The 21,596-nt window shown below is 41.2% G+C and overlaps 1 protein-coding gene and 1 long non-coding RNA gene across 2 annotated transcripts; both read right to left on the bottom strand.

The window, feature by feature from the left end:
- Positions 1–10: 10 nt before the first annotated feature.
- LOC118942934 lies at positions 11–5,702 on the bottom strand. Its single transcript, XR_005038614.1, has 2 exons — positions 1,025–5,702; positions 11–703 (listed from the first exon to the last, which is right to left on the bottom strand). It is a non-coding gene; the product is annotated as an uncharacterized LOC118942934 (long non-coding RNA).
- Positions 5,703–7,370: 1,668 nt separating this feature from the next.
- LOC110500535 (cornifelin homolog B) lies at positions 7,371–14,082 on the bottom strand. Its single transcript, XM_021577939.2, has 4 exons — positions 13,990–14,082; positions 9,036–9,152; positions 8,683–8,837; positions 7,371–7,952 (listed from the first exon to the last, which is right to left on the bottom strand). Exons 2-4 carry the CDS (start codon positions 9,139–9,141, stop codon positions 7,830–7,832), a joined length of 384 nt encoding a protein of 127 aa, XP_021433614.2. The 5' UTR covers positions 9,142–9,152; positions 13,990–14,082; the 3' UTR covers positions 7,371–7,829.
- Positions 14,083–21,596: the final 7,514 nt, after the last annotated feature.

Below are 21,596 nucleotides of genomic sequence, written 5' to 3'. Positions count from 1 at the left end.
ACAGAGTACGCTTTTTAAATGTTTTATTTGATTTAACTAGGTAAGTCAGTTAAGATCAAATTCTTATTTTCAATGATGGCCTAGAAACAGTGGGTTAACTGCCTTGTTTAGGGGCAGAATGACAGATTTTTACCTTGTCTGCTCGGGGATTCGATCTTGCAACCTTTCGGTTACTAGTCCAACACTCAACCTGCCGCCTTTGAATAGTTCAGTAGCTTACAGAGTAATATGAGAAGAATGCAATTGCTGAATTTATGCAGATATTCTAAACTAATGTTTTGATAACTTTCAAATTAATTAACAGGCCCATGTAAAATAAACAGCCCTTCACATAATACCGTAGAATCAGGGTTCTGCTAATATAACAATGTGCACCTTTCATTGTCGTTCCCAGCCGATACAGATACTGTGATTATCTGCATTTGGTCTAGTGGAATTGGGGCGACCTTGGCAAACATGTGGTGTCCCGTATACAATAGGAGTTTCCAGATCCTGGTGCAGAGCACACAGGGTTTGTCCCACCCCATATTGACTGATAACATTGCATTCAATAATTAAAAAAAATACATGTAAAATGTGTGTCTGGTACGATTGTAATGCCAAGTGCCAGGCCTCTCTCCCCAATTCAGACATCAGTATCAAGCCTGTCTATCAGTCTGGACTTCATCTTGAAAGTCTCCATGTGCTGACTCCATACATGTTTCTGTGAACACACACACACAGTCACGGTTATATTACCAACGGAAGTTAGGATAGGTTATATATCTGAGAAACAAACATATACTATATAGAGGTTTGAACAGGTCAGATAAAAACAACCCTATCAATGGCGGTTATGATTAGCATGGTGGAACTAACCTGATCGCTGCATTCACCTTTCAATTTCACTCCCGATATCATACGTGAAGTGAAATAGAATGGCAAATGCAGCGATCAGGCTGATTCCACCAGGCTAAGTTATGAAGGTGAATAGGGACAAAACTCTAAACGGTTTTGACCTTTGACCATTTATAGGAATGCTCACAGCGAGGGCATGTCTTCATGATGCTGAGGGTCCGTTTGCTGGTCTTCTCTATGTTGCATGTTCAGCTGCAAATTGGACATTTCTCATAAACAAAATGTACTTCCTCATCTTATGAGGTGGTGCTGACTGGGAGCGCCGGTAATACAAGGGCCAGCCAAGTGGTCAATTATTATCAGGAAAGGACAAAGCTTTTCGATAATGCACTTCACAACCAAAATGACTTACTACTTGTATCTGCTTAGCTGGGTAATTAACCTTGACCTACTAGTTTATCAAACCTGGGTAATTACAACTTTTCACACAACACACATTACATTGTTGATGAAGCTGTCTGTGTCATCAGGGCAGTACCTCTGGTCAAGTTAATTTTATGCTTTACAGATGTTGACTGACTAGCTCCAGATTGGATTAGATTCAGGCCGGTGACGGTTTGTTGTTCCTAGTTCATTGTATTAGTCAGACTTTAATTAGTTACCATCATAGCTGAATCCATTATTTAATTTTGCCCTAAACAATACAGAATACACTTGTATGAGCTACAAACTGACTTTCAAATCCGACTTGTAGTAGGGTAACGTTAGTTAGCTAGCCTGCCTTGCTAGCGTTATCAAATGATAAATTGTCATGAGGTAGCTAGTTAGTTATCCAACTAACTAACTACGTTAATGGTAGCCAAGATATTAGCTAGCCTGCCTCACTCTATCAACAGATAGCTAACGTTACCTACATAACCAGCAAGAATGTTATATAGAGTCCTTGGCTAAATTACACCAGCTAGCTAGGACATGATGTTCCAGTATCTATAGTTATATGCACCACCACCATTTGATGCACACCAAGCTAGCGTTACTGGTGCAGACTAGGGGAGCGACAAACTCCAACCACCTATTCAGCATACTAGGCTACGAGTACTAGCACAGCTAGAAAAATGAGACTAGCTATACAAATCTTTGTTCCTTTGGCAGGGCATGCAAACTATAGAACTTTGGTTTCCACTAGTTACCGCAGCCACAAAGTCAAAACTTTGTTTGTGGAGGCATGATCAAATGTGTATAGGTATTTTCAGTCTCAAACCGGCGGGAGGCGATGAAACAACAGAGCCCCGGGTCATATTCAGTGAAGGGAAGCGGAAGGACGATTTGCACGTGGAGAATGGCAAAAGGAAGCACGATTTGTTGATATTGTAATCCAAACCCAACCTTAATTTACTTGTTGTGACACACAGGTTCCAAACTCAGTTTTAGACTAAACTGACTTGATGACCAAAATGATCCTATTTACACTTTGTAGTAAATTTTAACACTAGAATACATGTTTCTGACTCATAATGATGCTTCGTAGGCCGTTTTAAGGGCAGTCTCTCTTACATTTTTTTGTATTGTCAAATTTTCAGAAACAGGAGAATAATAGTTTAGAGTTGTTTAGCGAACAATTGTTTATTTTGTTGAACAACAAATATAAAAGTTGCAGGCAAAGTAAAATTTTCTTTTTCACATTAACACATGGTAGTCTTTGGTATAGATAATGTTTTGATAAAAATGTATTTGACAATAAATCCATTTGACTTTAGATGGACTCTTCCCTTCACTAATGTACAGCAATGTCCTTCTATGTTTTGGAAAGTCAGAGGGAGAAGGGAGAGAGGGAAGGTGAGAGAGAAAGACAGAGAGAGAGAGAGAATGGAATTGAGAGCGAGCGAGCGAGACAGAGCACACTATGCTCAAACCCTATACCCCAACCTGTGCACTCCATTCTGCCATTTCTGGTCTCTTGGCCGTTCTACCCCTACAGGGGGTCAGCTTCTGCTCAGCCCAGTTAAAACTTCTCAGTCCTGACACACCAATGGTGGAACAAGCTTCCCCCTATCGTCTGGACAGCGGAGTCCCCAACCATCTTCCGAAAATGTATAAAACCCAATCTATTCAATGAGTATCTGGAATAAATCCCACAGGGCCTCCCACCCTTCTTTTCCTACCAACACTGACTTTGAGGATAACTATAGTACTTTATTGACTGAAAATGTACTTGCTACGACTGTGATATGTGGTTGTCTCACCTATGTTAAGATGAATGCGCTAATTGTAAATCGGACTAAAATGTAAAATGAGGGAGGAAGGGACGGAGAGGGAGGGAGGGAGGACACAGCAGAAGGAAAATAAACGTGAGCTTTAACGATGATTAAAATCACAGCACATGAGTCACTGTGACTGTTACCACAGTCGTATCAGAGGGCTACAGCCTCCCTCTCTAACTTGCTCTGCTGGCCTTATCCAACGACATTAACAACTGCCCGGCTCTTAAGTTAACAGAGATGCTAAACTGTAGTAAGAATAAGTTATCACAGGCTTGCTTAGAATGGTGCTAGGCCATCATTGTAAATAAGAATTTGTTCTTAACTGACTTGCCCAGTTAAATAAAGGTTAATAAAGGTTCATTAAATGACATAGTGTGAGTGCTACAGGCTATGGTATTTAAATGTATTCTATGGTTAAAGCTATTTATATGTTTTCATAATTAACACTTACATAATCTACATTTAACTAATTTCCATCTGCATTGGGGGATTGACATATATTGGGAGCATAATTTTTAAAGGAGTTGAAAGAGTAGATACCTTGGCTTTACCACCAGAGGGCGTGGCTAACCCCGTGAGGTGTGTTTGCAGGGTCAAAGGTCAAAGGTTACCTGAACCTAGTGGCCAAGACTGCCTGAGGGGTGGAGTTGATTATAGGCTGAGAGGATATGACCCGTGGTCTGAGATGTATTGACCCCAGGCTGGGAGGCCATCACCATGTTCTGACCGGGCAGCATCGCGGACTGGGCGTTGATGACTGTGATGGTCTGTCTGCGTCTCTTGATCTCCCGGGCCAGCTGGCACCAGGAGCAGATGTTGCAAAAGGTGGAGTACACACAGTCCGCCATCATGTCACCCTTTAGAGAGACGTGACATATGACTTAAATACTATAATCTCAAACAGTCATTATCGTTTGATCTTGTAGGCGTCATGTTTAGTACTCTATAGTGTATCTAGTCACAAACAGTTGCAATAAGGTATAGGCAAAGGGTACCAAACCTGGAATACTGTATGATTACATTGACTGCTAAAACTAAGCTCAAACTTCATGTGACTGAGTTCTATTATGGAACAGCCAGAGACAGCGAGTGCTTTCTGCCTACCTCTGGACTTTCTCTTGACCACCTACCTCAGATGACCACTCAAGCCATGAACTTAATGACTGTCCATCTCAGATGTTGTTTTTTTAAATTACTTGTCTTTTTTGTGCTTTGGAGCGCTTTAAGATTCTTTGAAAAGTGCTAAATAAGTTGAATAAATGATTATTATTTGTATTATTAGGCACAAGCCCACATAAGCCCTCATGTGCTGTGGAGAATGCACTGCCTCACACTTACACAAAGTCCATAAGCTTAGTCTGATAGTCTCCCTTTAGTATCTTCATTCAGGCGTTCAGACTAATAGTACAGCTCTCAATTTGTTAACCTACATGAATGGCATAGCGGTTGCACACTGCCACCTTCATGGACATGGACACGAGGGGTCCGGGAAGACACCCATACCAGCTGGGTAAATCCCATTAAGATGTCCAGCAGGGGGAGACAGAAACACTCTCCGAACTTTGAGGTGGTGTATGCAAAACAGGGGAAGCACCAGTAGGCAAAACAGCCTGAGGATGGGGTGAGAGAGTGCAGGGCAGAGAAAAGATCTGCTAGCACTGATAGGAGACGTATCTAACTCACCGTGATTAGTAGCGTGTAGCGCTGTGTTTTTATGAAGTTATTTTGTATGCATGGAATATAAAGAGTGGTTGTATCAAGAGGTTGATGTCTCAAAATATGCCATGTTTTAATAAGACATTCTGAAATACAGATGTAAACTGAACTCTGACCGACAGACTCACAGACTTGTAAGTCGTCGAAGCAGCCACAGATGCCAGTGCTCCACTGGTTAGAGTGGGTGGCTATTAGAGCTGGTGTCTAGGGCTGAGGAGGCTGAGACTGTTGGTTGTTGTTGATTATCACGTGTGTTGCCATGGTGACTGGCCAGCCGCTCGACTGAGGAGGAAGAACATGAACAACAAGCAACAACAATGGACTGTTACTTTTTCCTAACTTTTGGCTCTATCTGCAACTCAATGCCAACTTGTGTCAAAAATGAAATACGTTTTACTTGGCTGCAACTTGCTTTTTAACGGCTTTGCAATTCCTTCTATTGTTCAGGGATGCTGATTCCGACCCGAGTTTTAAGCGTGCATAAATGGAACGTAATTCCCTTTTTATGCACTTTTCTCTCTGTGCATATTCTGACATCAAACTTAAGCATGAGAATAGCGTGCTATTCACCTGCTATTCGTTTTGGGGGAGATCGAATAAATGAAGATGTGGCGGAGGTGTGTCTGACCTTGACTTAATTCCCTAATAATTCCACCACCTTTATGCACGAGGAAACTATGAATATGGTCTTCCCGAACCATAAATTACATTTAGATCTTCTCAAGCTCTGTCAGGTTACATGGGGGAGGGTTGCTGTGTGGCTATTTTCAGGTGTCTCCAGAGATGTTCGACCGGGTTCAAGTCCGGGCTCTGGCTGGGCCACTCAAGGACATTCAGAGACTTGTCTCGAAGCCACTCCTGCATTGTCATGGCTGTGTACTTAGGTTCATTGTCCTGTTGGAAGGTGAACCTTCACCCCAGTCTGAGGTCCTAAGCACTCTGCAGAAGGATCGCTCTGTACTTTGCCTCGATGCTGACTAGTCTCCCAGTCCCTGCCCCTGAAAAACATCCCCACAGCATGATGCTGCCACCACCATGCTTCACCATAGGGATGGTGGCAGGTTTTGTCCAGACATGATGCTAGGCATTTAGGTCAAATAGTTAAATCTTTGATTCATCAGACCAGAGAATCTTGTTTCTCAGGATCTGAGAGTCCTTTAGCTGCCTTTTGGCAAACTCCAAGAGGGCTGTCATATGCCTTTTACTGAGGAGTGGCTTCAGTCTGCCACTCTACCATAAAGGCCTGATTGGTGGAGTGCTGCAGAGATGGTTGTCCTTCTGGAAAGTTCTCCCATCTCCACAGAGGCACTCTAGAGATCTGTCATCGAGTGACCATCGGATTCTTGGTCACATCCCTGACCATGATCCTTCTCTCCCGGTTGCTCAGTTTGGCCGGGCGGACAGCTCAAACTTCTTCCATTTAAGAATGGAGGCCACTGTGTTCTTGGTACCCGTCCCCAGATCTGTGCCTCGACACAATCCTGTCTCGGAGCTCTACGGACAATTCCTTCGACCTCATTGCTTGGTTTTGGCTCTGACAAATATATATAGACAGGTGTGTGCCTTTCTAAATCATGTCCAAACAATTGAATTTACCACAGGTGGACTCCAATCAAGTTGTAGAAATATCTCAAGGATGATCAATGGAAACAGGGTGCATCTGAGCTCAATTTTGAGTCTCATAGCAAAGGGTCTGAATACTTATGTAAATACATTTTTATAAATTATCAAACTTAAAAACCTGTTTTAACTTTGTCATTATGAGGTATTGTGAGTAGATTTGAGATTATTTTTTTAAATACATTTTAGATAAGGCTGTAACATAACAAAATGTGGAAAAAGTCATGGAGTCTGAATACTTTCCTTAGGCACTGAATGTATATATATATATATATATATATATATATGAATGTCTGTTTTTCCTTGTTAATCTTTCATAACTTTCTCTCGTAATACAATTGTATGTTTCTGCAATACAATGGTCCAGTTTTAAAAGGGTTTTGGAAATGTATTTATGCGGACCAAACATACTGTATTTAGCTGTTGACAGGGAGGAAGTTGTGAACGTGAACTACCTGTGACAGCATGATGAAAGATGAAGATTGGACATTCCACAACACCCAGACTAGCTCGAAATAGTACACGTGCCTGAGTGACGTTACATGGTGAGGGGTTTGGCGCCAGTGAGTGATTTATTAGAGTCAACTGAGGATATAATGTGTAGTCCACGATAAGTATGATATTGTTGGTATTCCATTCACATATGTCTTATGATATTTAATATGATTAGTCTAATGACCATGATGAAGAGGAAGATTGATATATGATGATGGTGGTGTGCGACTGTGACAGAGAAGTCCGCAACTGGCCGCGGGCAGCGTTTGGAACACATGCACACTCGTCGCCGGCTCCGTTATCAGCTACGTTAGCAATGTGGTTCGACACACAAGTTAACTTCGCCATCTTAGTACCTACATTGCACACTTTATTACACACTTTAGTCTTACCTCCCGTCAGTAACAGTTTGTTATGGTATACATAATATACAGACACGCGTTCATGTTAAGCAACGTTTATTGTACTTATCAATGTTATGAATGAGCGCGCTGTTTGTTTGCTTCTATTCCTCTCTCCGTCTCTGTAGCTTCCTGTTATGCTGGGATAAAGACCAGAGCTATGGCAATAGGACTGGCTTTGTAGTGCCTGTTCAGTTTAAAGGGGAGGGGGGCATGTTGGATGGAGCTGTTGATGGGGCACCAATATATTTTTAATTAATTATAATTTTTTCCTCCTCTTTTTTTTAATTTTTTTTTTTAAACTGTCTTATACTTTTGATGGCAGTACCGTTGTTTTTCTTCCAGATTCATTATGTAAATAAACACCCTTGCACAGAAGTACTTTTGCTGGTCCACCATCCTTTTATTTGATAGAGGTGAGGTTTTTCAGTTTGCCTTCTGACCTACTCTACGCGACAGTGATGATGAAGAGGAGTATGAGAAAGAGCGAGGTCTTTCCTTATCTTGTGTGTGCATTGATGAGAGTGATGGGTTGGAGGCGGGTCTTCATCTCTCGTGACATTTGACACCAGGTGCAGGGCAGGCAGAAGAAGGAATAGACACAGTCATTACACATGGTGCCCTGTTAGGGAGGAGACAGAGATACATCGTTACACATTATAACTGATCTAAGATTAGTGGAGAGACAGAGACACTCCACATTACACCTGATTAAGGATCTGTTAGTACTGGCTACATTTGTCAATCAATTACAAAGAGAGGGTAGAATATCTGATTGGAGTTCAGCACTATGACATCATCAGAACATTATGTATTACTCCCCGACTAGCCTGGTCCTCAATCTGTTTGTGCTATCATTCCAACTCCTTGTTTGGCATGACTGGGAGTGGCAAGGAATGGAACGTTAGTGCAGACAGACTGGTACCCAGGCTACTCCCTGAGCAAGAAGTTACGGAAAACTGGTTAGGACAGTTCTGAGATCAGATTAGAAGTTGGCTAAGGTGAGGGAAACATCATGAATTACTGGAGAGATGGAGGGACTGATAGATGTAGACTACTACGAGACATTACACACGTTCACACGAACAGTGTCAAAGGAACTGGGAAATATACCTAATTTCTATGGACACAACATTTTTCCATAATACAACATCTTCACCAATAGTCATACCTGTACATATTGCCTATAACTATAAGGCCCAGAGTATTTCCTGGTCAGATCATATGATCAGTCAGGAACAACCCAGGGCTCTAGTCATAAGACATGCCAAGCTAAGTCAGTAAAATACATCTAAAGCAAACATCAAGGCTTCAGAGAATAGACTAGTGCATGAGGTTCTGTGTGTCCGTACCTCGATGCCGTAGCGCTGGCGCATGCCCACCCTCATGGACATGGTGGCTGGGGGGATGTAGCCGAAACCGTCTAGCAGAGGCAGACACAGACACTCCCCAGCCTCTCTCGCTGTTATACAGGTAAAACAGGGGAAGCACCAGAACGCAAAGCAACCTATAGAAGGATATAGAGGACAAGAAATCACAGTGAACAGGATGTTCTCTTTGTTGATTGATACAAGCATAGTTTATCGATTGAATGGAATCGAGTGGTAACAGACGCACACGAACACATGCAAGCACGCACGCACGCACACACACACACACACACACACATACACACACACACACACACACACACACACACACTTACACGAAGACATATCCTGGGTGCAGTCACAGATTTCGGAGCTCCATTGGTTTGATGTGACGGCCTGAACAAAGTGATTGGGCTGCTGAATGACCATCTTCTTTGACATGGTGGCGGTGTCTGTGGGGATTTTAATTTGTTTTTTATGACAGGAGTCACACCACCAGCAAACTAATATGAGAGGATGTTTCACACTCCACAATAATAGTGCTATATAGTTTTCAAGATAGTTTGTGAAGTCAAACTGAGTTGAAATTCTTCATAATGCTGTATGTTCATTACACAAAAGTCCAGTGCTAAGTGCTTACTGTATAGTTGTCCCCAGACTAAGCTTTGTTTAATAACTGTTTCTTTGAAAATGGCAGCAATCATAGTCTGAGGTAAACTGTAAATTACGATTACATCCCGTAATATCCCACTGGGCACAAACTGGTTTAGTCAACATTTCAACTTAATTTGTCAATTTATTGTGACGTGGAAAATACATTGGATTGGAAAAAAGTAATCAACGCAAACTATTGTTTTGATGGTGGATTTTCAACCACAGGATTATGTCATGATTGTAATTTATTTTCAGCGTATAAAATATGTTGAATTTGTACCTTTGAAACAATATAAATTCTTCAACGTTATATCCAGTATCACAAAAAGACAATTGGCTAGGCAGCACCTCCTACTGGAGAGGTGATCTATCTACAGCTATTTATTGGGTCTCCCATCCCAATTAAACCCAGCTCTGCTTAGCTTTGATATTTGTCACCTATGTGCTAGCTCAATAATGATTGTTGAATGATTTTTGAGAGATCTCTTAACAACTATATTCACTATTGCTATCAAAATCATTCCAAAAAGGTAGGTTTAACAGTGCAAATGAAATGTAACCATACGTTATAAGTCATATATCATCAATGAGACTATTTAGGCCTACATAGCATATTCAAAGTCATCAACAGCCATTGTTTGTATTCCATCCAGGGTTCAACAAAAAATGTACAATATATAGGCCTAGGGCTTCAAGCTTTGGTTGATTTTAAATGTCATCTTCAAGTTAATCATTAATATGTTGGATTCACTTTGGAATTGTGTGTGGTTGTCAATGCAACCAAATATCAACATTTTAAGGAGATCTTCTGCTTGGATAGTTCCATCAAAGTAACACATACATGGCCACATTTTGAGGTTAGCTGTTACGTTCCCCAGTTTCTGTGTTGTTGTGGGCATGTGCATTTCAGGAAACAGAATCCTGGATTCCTCAAGGAGTTGATTGGTCGGCCCCATCGATGATTAGAGCTCTGAACCCTCCCTCTCCTCAGGGGAAACAGCTGTCTTCAATTACCAACTCATTCTCCAGCTGGATAAAAGCCAGTGTTCCTTTGTTAGGAGGAGAGCGCGTATTTGATGTTCTGTGTTGGTTGTTAGGCTGTGAAAGTTTTGTTAAAAGTATTTTATAGCGGCTTTCTGAGGTATGTGTATGCCAATACGACTTAAGAGTTTTTGATGATTGAAATTCTTCACTTTAAGTTAGTAATTATTCTGTTTTATTTGTTCCTGGGGGTGAAGGGGAATGCACATTGGGAGTGTTTAGGCTAGAGGCCTGCGGGCATGCGTAACCCGTATTATTTACTGTGTACGCACACTAGGTAAGATCTGGGCGGACCACCACCTGTATTTTGGTTAGCATGCCAGGAGGTGCTGAAAGATTAGGTAAGTAGTGGGTAGGCAGGTAAGGTAGGAGAGGGTACTCTTTAACTTTCTTTGCTTGGGGTCAGTCCAGCCCTTTTCCCAACAATACCGTGTTAGGAGTAATACATTCCCTGTAAAAGGTCATTTTCTCTGGCTCTGTCGTCCTTCCTCCGCACCTACGGCCACATGCTTTTTTTCACTCCACAGGGAGTTGAGTTGTAGCAGGGTGTTGCGTTCCCCCTCCAAGAGGCATATGTAACATTAACCTACCTTAACAAATGTCTTACGTAATCATAAAAAGCGTGCATGTTCAAGATGGCATGCATAGGTTGCATGTTTGTTACGATCTTCACAATTGCTATACATTGCCTTCAGAAAGTATTCATACCCCTTGACTCTTTTCAATGTTATTTTACAGGCTGAATCAAATTTAGATTTGTCATTGGCTTATACATAATAACCCATGTCAAAGTGGACTTATGTTTACAAAGGAAAACCTGAAATGTGTTCGACCCCTTAAGTCTATGAGTAAAGACTGGATCACCGGCAACGATATGAGAGCCTATAGGGAGGTCAGAGAACTGGCAGTGTGGTGTCAGGACAACTTTTCCCTCAACGTGAGCAAGACAAAGGAGTTGATCGTGGTCTACAGGAAACGGTGGGTCGAACAGGCCCCTATTGACGGTGCTGTAGTGGAGCGGGTTGAGAGTTTCAAGTGCCTTGGTGTCCACATCACCAACAAACTATCAAACTATCCAAACACACCAAGACAGTCGTGAAGAGGACACAACAAAACCTATTCCCCCTCAGGTCCCTAGATCCTCAAAGTTCTACAGCTGCACCATCGAGAGCATCCTGCCCGGTTGCGTCACCACGTGGTATGGCAACTGCTCGGCATCTGACCGTAAGGCGCTAGAGGGTAATGCATACGACCAAGTACATCACTGGGGCCAAGGTTCCTGCCATCCAGTACCTATATAACAGGTGGTGTTAGAGGAAAGCCCATTAAATTGTCAGACTCCAGTCCCCAAAGTCATAGACTGTTTCCTCTGTGACCGCACGACAAACGGTACAGGAGCACCAGGTCTAGGACCAAAAGGCTCCTTAACAGCTTCTACCCCCAAGCCATAAGACTATTGAACAATTAATAAAATGGCCACCGGACTATTTACATTGACCCCCCCCCCCCCCCCCCCCCCTAGTCACTTCACCCCTACCTACATGTGCAAATTACCTCAACTAACCTGTACCTCCTGCACACTGACGAAACGGTAACGGTACCACCTGTATATAGCCTCGTTATTGTTATTTTATGGTGTTACATTTTTAAGTACTTTTGTTTATTTTGCAAGAATTTTCTTAACTCTTCTTGAACTGCACTGTTGGTTAAGGGCTTGTACGTAAATATTTCATGTTAAGGTTCTCGTTGTATTTGGCGCATGTGACAATGTTTGATTTAATTTCCTTAAGTCACAGAATATCCCTTTGAGAATGGTGAAGTTATTAATTACACTTTGGATGGTGTATCAATACACCCAATCTCTACAAAGATACAGGCATTCTTCCTGACCCAGTTGCCAGAAAGGAAGGAAACTGCTCAGGGATTTCACCATGAGGCCAATGATGACTTTAAAATAGTTGCAGAGTTTAATGGCTATGATGGATCAACACAATATTAACCTAGTTGATAGAGTGAAAATAAGGAAGCATGTACAGACTAAAAATATTCCAAAACATGCTTCCTGTTTGCAACAAGGCACTAAAGTAATACTGCAAAAAATGTGGCAAAGTAATTAACCTTTTGTCCTGAATAGAAAGTGTTATGTTTGGGGCAAATCCAACACAACACATTACTGAGTAACACTCTCCAAAATTATATAGTATAGTGGTGGCTGCATCATGTTGTGTAAGCTAGTAACCGTTAAGGCCTGGGGACTGGGTTTTAAAGGATGAAACAGAATGGAGCTAAGCACAGGCAAAATCCTAGCGGAGAACCAGGTTGTCTGCTTTCCACCAGATACTGGGAGTGGAATTCACCTTTCAGCAGGACAATATCCTAAAACATAAGGCCAAATCTACACTGGAGTTGCTTACCAAGAAGAGAGTGAATGTTCCTGAGTGGCCGTAACAGTTTTGACTAAAATCTACTTGAAGATCTTTGGCAAGACCTGAAAATGGTTGTGTAGCAATGATCAACAACCAATTTGACAGAATTGATTTTTTTTGTTGTAATGGGCAAATGTTGCACAATGCAGATGTGGGAAGCTCTTAGAGACTTACCCAGAAAGACACACAGCTATAATCGCTGCCAAAGGTGCTTCTACAGAGTATTGACTCAGGGGTGTGAATAATAATGTACAGTGCCTTCGGAAAGTATTCAGATCCCAGACTTTTTTGGTTACTATATGATTCCATATGTGTTATTTCCTAGTTTTCCTATATTATTCTACAATGTAGAGAATAGTAAAAATAAAGAAAAACCCTTGAATGAGTAGGTGTTCTAAAACTTTTGACCGGTAGTGTATGTAAATCTTATATTTCATTTTTTATACATTTGCAAGAAATTCTAAAAACCAGTTTTTGCTATGTCATTATGGATTATTGTGTGTAGATTGATGAAAAATAACTATTTAATCCATTTTAGAATAAGGCTGTAACAAAATGTTGAAAAAGTCGAGGGGTCTGAATACTTCCCAAATGCACTGTGAGTGAGATATTTGTATTTCAGTTCAATAAATGTGCAACAATTTCTAAAGCATGTTTTGACTTTGTCATTATGGGGTATTGTGTGTAGATGGGTAAGACATTCTTTTGATTTATTCCATTATGAATTCAGGTTCTAACACAACAAAATGTGGAATTGGTCAAGGGGTATAAATACTTTCCAAAGGCACTGTAATAATCTAGCAGAATCTCAAACAGCATTGATCACTTGCACTATGTACTGTTAATGTAATCTCAACTGGAATCAGGTCATTTGGTTCTGATATTAGATGAAGCAATATGATAACACATTTAGATGACAACTAAATCAAATCAGACACTGTTTTTCTATTGGAATTTGGTTGTGCTTTTAGATAGTTGTAGGCATAGTAATAACACATTGGGAATTCAACAAACTTCTGGCTGAGTGGGTGAATAAAGGTTGAAATCTCATTGATCAACGTCTTTACCGAATATTACCAACATTTCCACATTGAAATGACAAAAAGTAGGTAACACGTTAATGACATACAGTATATGCGTAAATATTAAATATTTATGTTTGTCTTACCTGAGTTAGCTTCAGAGAAGAGAAGTGTGAAGTGGGAGGCTGAGTGACTGAAACCCAGTTAGGAAGTGTGGCATGCTTTAATGTAGGACAGAGAACGAAGGAATGTCTCAACAAACACACACACAGAGATGACGAAACCACCCATGAACTGGCCCATCCAGTTTGGCTAAATAGTTTAGACTCTCAGATAGTCATTCCTGATAAGCCCCGTGAGCTCAAAATCTCAAAAGACTACGTGACCTGAGCACGACAAACTTGAAATTATAGGTCATTGTTACACAAAATAGAAAGACAATTTTAAAAAACATGGCTGTGAAATGAAACCATGAGAAGTAATGCACCTAGACTGAGATCTGGTGTTTGGGATGTTTTTGAATGGAAACCCAAGTGTAAATGTTATGACACACAGAAAGTGTTTTAAAAACAGAGTAGAAGTACTCTGAAAGTACTCTCAACGTGGTTCTTCAATCTAAATGTTGGTGTTTCTAAGAGAGTGTCTTGAAAAAACTTGTTTGTGTATCAATGCATGTACAAAACAGCATCAAAACACACAAAGAATGCTTTGGAATCATAGAATCAAATGGTGAAATACAAATATTTTATAGCATAAGTATTGATTGATAATTTTTTCCATAAATGTTTGACATCTTATTCTACACAACAATTAAACAAATATTTAGATACAGAGCTGCTTTATTTTTCCAACATTTTCTAAAATATGTTAATACTTTAAAGAAGACACTGGTAACTAAATCATTGTCCTATAGTAGTTTAAATAGTCTATAGGCTACAGTTGCCAGGCAAATTGTAAGATTATAAATTATCTTACAATCAAAATTAAATAAAATCAAACTTTATTTGTCACAATGCGCTGAATACATCAAGTGTAGTCTTTACCGTAAAATGCTTACTTACAAGCCCTTAACCAACAGTGAAGCTCAAGAAGAAGAACATATTTACCATGTAGGCTAAAATAAAAAGCCCGGTCGATGTTAATGGAGGCCTGTTCTGCCTGCATTTTCCTGTAGTTCACGATCAGCTCCTTTGTCTTGCTCACATTGAGGTAGAGGTTATTGTCCTGGCACCACACTGCCAGTTTTCTGACCACCTCCCTATAGACCGTCTCATCGTTGTCAGTGATCAGGCCTACCACTGTTGTGTTGTCAGAAAACTTAATCATGGTGTTGCAGTACGTGTTTGGCCATGCAGTCGTGGGTGAACAGGGAATACAGGAGGGGACTAAGTACACACCCCTGAGGGGCCCCAGTGTTAAGGATCAGCATGGCAGACATATTTTTGCCTACTCTTACCAGAGTCCTTAGCTTAGTGATGAGCTTCGTGGACACTATGGTGTTGAAGGCTGAGCTGTACAGTAGTCGATGAACAGCATTCCTACATAAGTGTTCCTTTTGGTCCAGGTGAGAAAGGGCAGTGTGGAGTGCGATTGAGATTGCATCATCTGTGGATCTGTTGGGGCGGTGTGCGAATTGGAGTGGGTCTAGGGTGTCCGGGAGGATGCTGTTGATGTGAGCCATGACCAGCCTTTCAAAGCACTTCATGGCTACTGACTTGCTTGAAACATGTAGGTATTACAGACTCGGCCAGGGAGAGATTGAAAATATCAGTGAAGACACTTGACATTTGGTCCGGGTATGCTTTGAGTACACATCCTGGTAATCCATCTGGCCCAGCGGCTTTGTGAATGTTGACCTGTTTAAAGATTTTGTTCACATCAGCTACCGAGAGCGTTACCACACGGTCATCCAGAACAGCTGGTGCTCTCGTGCATGCTTCAGTGTTGCTTGCCTCAAAGCGAGCATAAACGCATTTAGCTAGTCTGGTAGGCTTGCGTCACTGGGCAGCTCGCGTCCGGGTTTCCCTTTGTAGTCCGTAATAGTTTTCAAGCCCTGCCACGTCCGATGAGCATCAGAGCTGGTGTAGTAGGATTCAATCGTAATCCTGTATTGACACTTTCCTTTTTTGATGTTTCGTCTGAGGCATAGCGAGATTTCTTATAAGCGTACGGATTAGTCTCCCGCTCCTTGAAAGTGGCAGCTCTAGCCTTTAGCTCGATGCGGATGTTGCCTGTAATCCATGGCTTCTGGTTGGGATATGTACGTACAGTCACTGTGGGGACGACGTCGTCGATGCACTTATTGATGAAGCCAATGGCTGAGGTGGTGTATTCTTCAATGCAATTGGTGAGTCCCGGAACATATTCCAGTCTGTGCCAGCAAAACAGTCCTGTAGTGTAGCATCCACGTCACCTGACCAGTTCCGTATTGAGCGAGTCACTGGTACTTCCTGCTTTAGTTTTAGCTTGTAAGCAGAAATCAGGAGGATATTGTTGCCAAATGGAGGGCGGGGGAGAGCTTTGTATGCTTCTCTGTGTGTGGAGTAAAGGTGGTCCAGGATTGTTTTTCCTCAGGTTGCACATGTGAAATGCATTTAAAATTTGGTAAAACTGATTTAAGTTTGCCTGCATTAATGTCCCCGGCCACTAGGAACACCACTTCTGGGTGAGCATTTTCTTCTTTGCTTATGGCCTTACAGAGTTGGTTGAGAGCGGTCTTAGTGCCAGCTTCGCTTTGTGGTGGTAAATAGACTGTTACGAATATACAGATGAGAACTCTTTTGGTAGATATTGCGGTCAACAACTTATCATAAGGTACTCTACCTCAGGAGAGCAATACCTCGATACTTCTTTCATTTTTGACATCGTACACCAGCTGTTATTGAAAAAAAGACACACACCCCCACCCCTCGTCTTACCAGAGGTATCTGTTCTGCCGGTGCATGGAAAATCCCGCCAGCTCTATATTGTCCGTTTTATTCGTTCAGCCACGTCTATGCCATTCACTTTGAACTGTTTTTTACAGCTTGAGCAGATGTGCTTATTTTGAGATCAAAGTGAAAGCTGCATGTTGCCACCTGTGCACATTTGTTAATATTTTATTATTTATTTTAACTAGGCAAGTCAGTTAAGAACAAATTCTTATTTTCAATGACAGCCTACCGGGGAACTGTGCCTGTAACAGTAACTGCCTTGTTCAGGGGCAGAACAACATATTTGTACATGGTCAGCTATGGGGATTCCATCCAGCAACCTTACGGTTACTGGCCCAACGCTCTAACCACTAGGGTACCTGCCATTTGTTGTGCTCAAGTCAGTCTTTTGAGGTTTGGAGGTTACGGTGCTTACCAGGAATGCCTGTATCTGAACTATTTAGCCAAAATGGATGGGCCAGTTAATCGGTGGTTTTGCTAGTTAGTGAGTTATTAGCCCAGTTATAGATCATTTGTAGTCAGCAATGGGGGAGTGATTGCTTCCTACAAGAGTACAAAATGTGCATTTCTAGACATCTTTGAAAAGTGAGTCAAGTATAGAGCTTTTTTTTGCCTTAAAGGGGCCGTGTTGTATTTTGAGACAGGCTTGAATGAGCTAAGTAGCCAATAGGCGGAGGGTAGTATAATTGGTCTCATTGTCTGTAATAATGGTATGGGAATAATAATAATGCATTTTATTTTGTAAAGTGGTTTCTTGCATCAAACAACACAACAACATTTTCAGTCACGTCCTTGTCTGAAAGACAGGTGGATAAACAGGTTAATGTCAAGCCCTGCAGGTTTGTTTCAAAAGTCTCATGGAATGTAGGCCTACATTGAACACCACACATTGGCTGCTACTGTAGGCTGAACGATAGAACAAGTTTGTTCTCAGCAGACCTGACATTTGCTCAGTGACGAAAACATTTGCTCACAGCCATTATTTACTCTATCTCTGGAGCAATTGGGACTAAGTGCCTTGCTCAAGAACAGAAAAATTGTTCAACGTGTCGGCACCAGGATTCAAACAAGCCACATTCTGGTAACTGTACCAACTCAGACCAACTCTCTAACCTCAAGGCTATTTGCCACCCCAAATGTGTAGAGAAGGGTGCAATTGCAGCCCGCAATTCAGGATGTTCCTGCATGTGGGTGGTTCTGCATCTGCACAAACGCCTCCTTCTATGCATCAACATAGAGACGGAAGTGGAAGCAAGACATGTCACTCCATAGGCGGTCATGAAATTTTGTCAGCTGGTGATTGGCAAGCAAATAACTGTCGGTCTCACTGTAATTGACAGTTAATTAATGACATTAACACATTTAGGATCTCCTGGCTTCCACACATAGCCTACAAGACATATTAAAAAGTTGAATAAATCCATGCAATATAGCCTACACCTTAACAATAAATCCATTATTCATTTTATACAGGTCTAAAGAAGCATGATATTAAGAAAATGTAGTCTATTTCAGAGGAAAAGAATAGCATACTCTGAGTTTTCCTTATATTAGGTCCTGATGTGGCTATGCCAAATTGTTGTGGGCCACACTAGTTCCTTTAGCAGACAAGATTCTCTTATAATTCCATGGTATTGTTTTAGATTATTTTATAGTATGAAGAATACAATTGAACAACGCTGAAGAAAAAATTATAATATCTTCTCCAAACGATTTGAGGGAGTGCGCACATGTGGCTATTCTGTGTTGAGCAGTTAACAAAGAAATAGTTACTACCATATGCTTAATTTAGAGTTATTCATGTAACTTTATTTGTTCTACAAACGTTGGGCTATATGTTTAGATTTTTAATACATTGTAAGGCTGCATGATGAGACTATAATGATGATTTGAAAAAGTCGCTTGAAAGGCATTTGCTCAGCTTTTTTTGCGTAGGCTGTACACACTCCAATAGTCTCTCATTCACAATTTGACAAGCGCTTTATAATGCCTCTAATTTCACAGTGGCATCCCCTTTGTGGGCGTAATGCACCCTAAAAAAATCCTTGCATTTTGCAGCTTGGAGTGCCCTTCTCCCTGAGTGTGCTGCACAATCAGAAGCGCCTCTCACTCACATGGCTCTCCGTCACGTGATCTAGTCTTTCTCACAGGCTACAAGTGAAGACAGACATATTGGGGACGCAACTGGGCGTGTCCTTATCCAAATCTGAGGTGCATACTGAAAACATTGGAAGAACTGTCCACAATTTGCCAGCCAACAAGATAAGTAAGCCTAACGAACAGCAAAAGCACTAGCCTATGCCAATCTACTGTCCCACACAGTACAAAAGTCGACCTATTCTACTGTGTGCGAGAAATAAATATTACAAACAGCCTGGGACAGTTGTGGGATACAATAGATCCCAAATTCATACAACCACTAGCATCAAAAAAATGTTTTTTTATGCAATGTGGCTGATGCAACAGATCAGAACGTTTAGCTTAAAATGTTGATAAACTATTAGTGTATTTCTTCACATTATAAGCGCAGCAATGCGCACACGGTAATAAGCCCCATTAGCGGAAAACACGATTATCAAAAGTGACTGCAAATGCAATTATGCATGTAATGCTTTTATTATAAAGGTGCATTTTTATGGTGAAAAATATCTTCCCCAAACTTGAAACTCACACGCTGCTTATGTATGCCAGTTAGGCTCTACACCCCTTGTAAAGTGGGTTAATGTGCTTAATTTTAAGAAGTTATTTGGCTACTTTAGTTGTGATACAAACCTTATTAAAACATATAGGCCAATGGGCTAAGCTACATGAAGTGTGCGACTATGATTCTAAAAAGTCTCAAAAAGAGGCATTGTTTCTTATGCCAGGCAACATTCACAAGTGATAATATATCATTCACAAGTGATAGGCTAATATTGTCACCCATCAGACTAATCTTGATTTAATCTTGTCTTTACATATACTAAATAACATATGTGTGACACTTGTTTTGATTTAGAATGGACCATTAGCATGGATGGAAACAGGGGCCGTGGGGATAAATATATGTCATCTATGCACTTAAAGACACTTTTCCCCGTGATTTATTTTCATGCCAGACAGGTAGGCTACACTCCTGTTGTAAATATAAGCAATGTGCTTAATATTAGAAAAGTTGAGAAATAAATATAGTTGGCCTAGCCTATAGAAAGCTGATGGGATCCTCCTCTTTTTATTTGCGGCCATCACTCTGTTTTCTCCCGCAGTTGCATAGCCTATAGAAATGTTGAGCAACATGAGCTCATGGGCTCTCATGAAGTGTTGGATTAGATTTTCGAATACATTTGCGTTGATGTCAGAGTGATTAGAGGACAATAGAGTGCTGAGTACCAGGCAGTTAGCAAGTTTGGTAGGCTACTAATGACCAGCAGCAGCAGAGCTTGGAGAAGCCTAATTACCATGACTAACGGTCATGTGGAAATTGACTCATTTTATTTCTGGTTCAGTAGAAGTCAATGTGCTAAGCCAAAGATATAGATAGAGGCCTCTGTGACCAAAAGGCCATTTTAGCATGGACATTGCCTTTACAGTAAAATGGTAGAAGCCCTCAATCCGCTGCATGGGTTAAGGAAGGATCACATGATTATATCTAGGTCATCAGGAGGGATCAGCCAATGATCAGAGCATTCTCTCCGACCGTACCTGACAATTGTTTTCAATGGTAAACGGGTCTTCTTTTAAAATCCGTCATCTTTGCTATGGATAATTAACACAAAAGTTTGGACAAGGGAAGTACGACAAGGGAAGTAGCTAGCTAGCTAGCTAGCTAGCTAGCTAGAACACGGTACACAGTGTCCTTTGCCCTCGCCGGGGCCGGTGTCATAGCATACGTTAACTAGCTACTTCTTCTATGGTATTATGGTGGTCTGCAAACAATTGGGTGAATGCCTCCATCTACTGCGCTAGCACTAGGTAGCTACATCCTTCTAAGCTAACCAGGTACTTCCCTCGCCATAATCATGTTTTGTTTAGTCTGATGTTTTGTTATGCCTCATGTTTTTTGTCTTTTTTTCTGTAATTCTAAAGCGACTTTGTGTCCTTGAAAAGCGCTTTATAAGTCCCATGTATTATTATTATTTGAACCAATGGAAATTCCAACATTATTTTCAAATGCTTTATTTAGACATTAGAAACCGGAAGAGAAGGAGACAGTCAGAAGAATAGAACCCCCAACCTCAGGAAATTAACATGACATTTGCTTTGGGAATGTTTCCCAACTCAACCACACAACCGCGTATCATGTGAGGAAACTTGTGAATCCCATTAAGGTAAAGCCTGGGCCCCCAAGTCAGAAGGGTGCATTCGGAAAGTATTCAGACCCTTTGACTTTTTCCACATTCGGTTACGTTTTTCCACTCATCAATCCACACACTACCCCATAATGACAAAGCAAAAACAGCTTTTTATAAATGTTTGCAAATGTATTAAAAATAAAAAACTGAAATTACATTTACATACGTATTCAGACCCTTTACTCAGTACTTTGTTGAAGCACCTTTGGCAGCGATTACAGCCTTGAGTCTTCTAGAGTATGACGCTACAAGCTTGGCACACCTGTATTTGGGGAGTTTCTCCCATTCTTCTCGGTGGATCCTCTCAAGCTCTGTCAGGTTGGATGGGGAGCGTCGCTGCACAGAGATGTTCAATCGGGTTCATGTCTGGGCTCTGGCTGGGCCACTCAAGGACATTCAGAGACTTGTCCCAAGCCACTCCTGCGTTGTCTTGGCTGTGTGCTTAGGGTCGTTGTCCTGTTGGAAGGTACCTTCACCCCAGTCTAAAGT

The sequence above is a fragment of the Oncorhynchus mykiss genome, chromosome 21 (assembly GCF_013265735.2).
Source record: "Oncorhynchus mykiss isolate Arlee chromosome 21, USDA_OmykA_1.1, whole genome shotgun sequence".
Classification (NCBI taxonomy): Eukaryota; Metazoa; Chordata; class Actinopteri; order Salmoniformes; family Salmonidae; genus Oncorhynchus; species Oncorhynchus mykiss.
The sequence above is the reverse complement of the archived record's forward strand: the minus strand, read 5'-3'. Positions and strand labels throughout refer to the sequence as shown.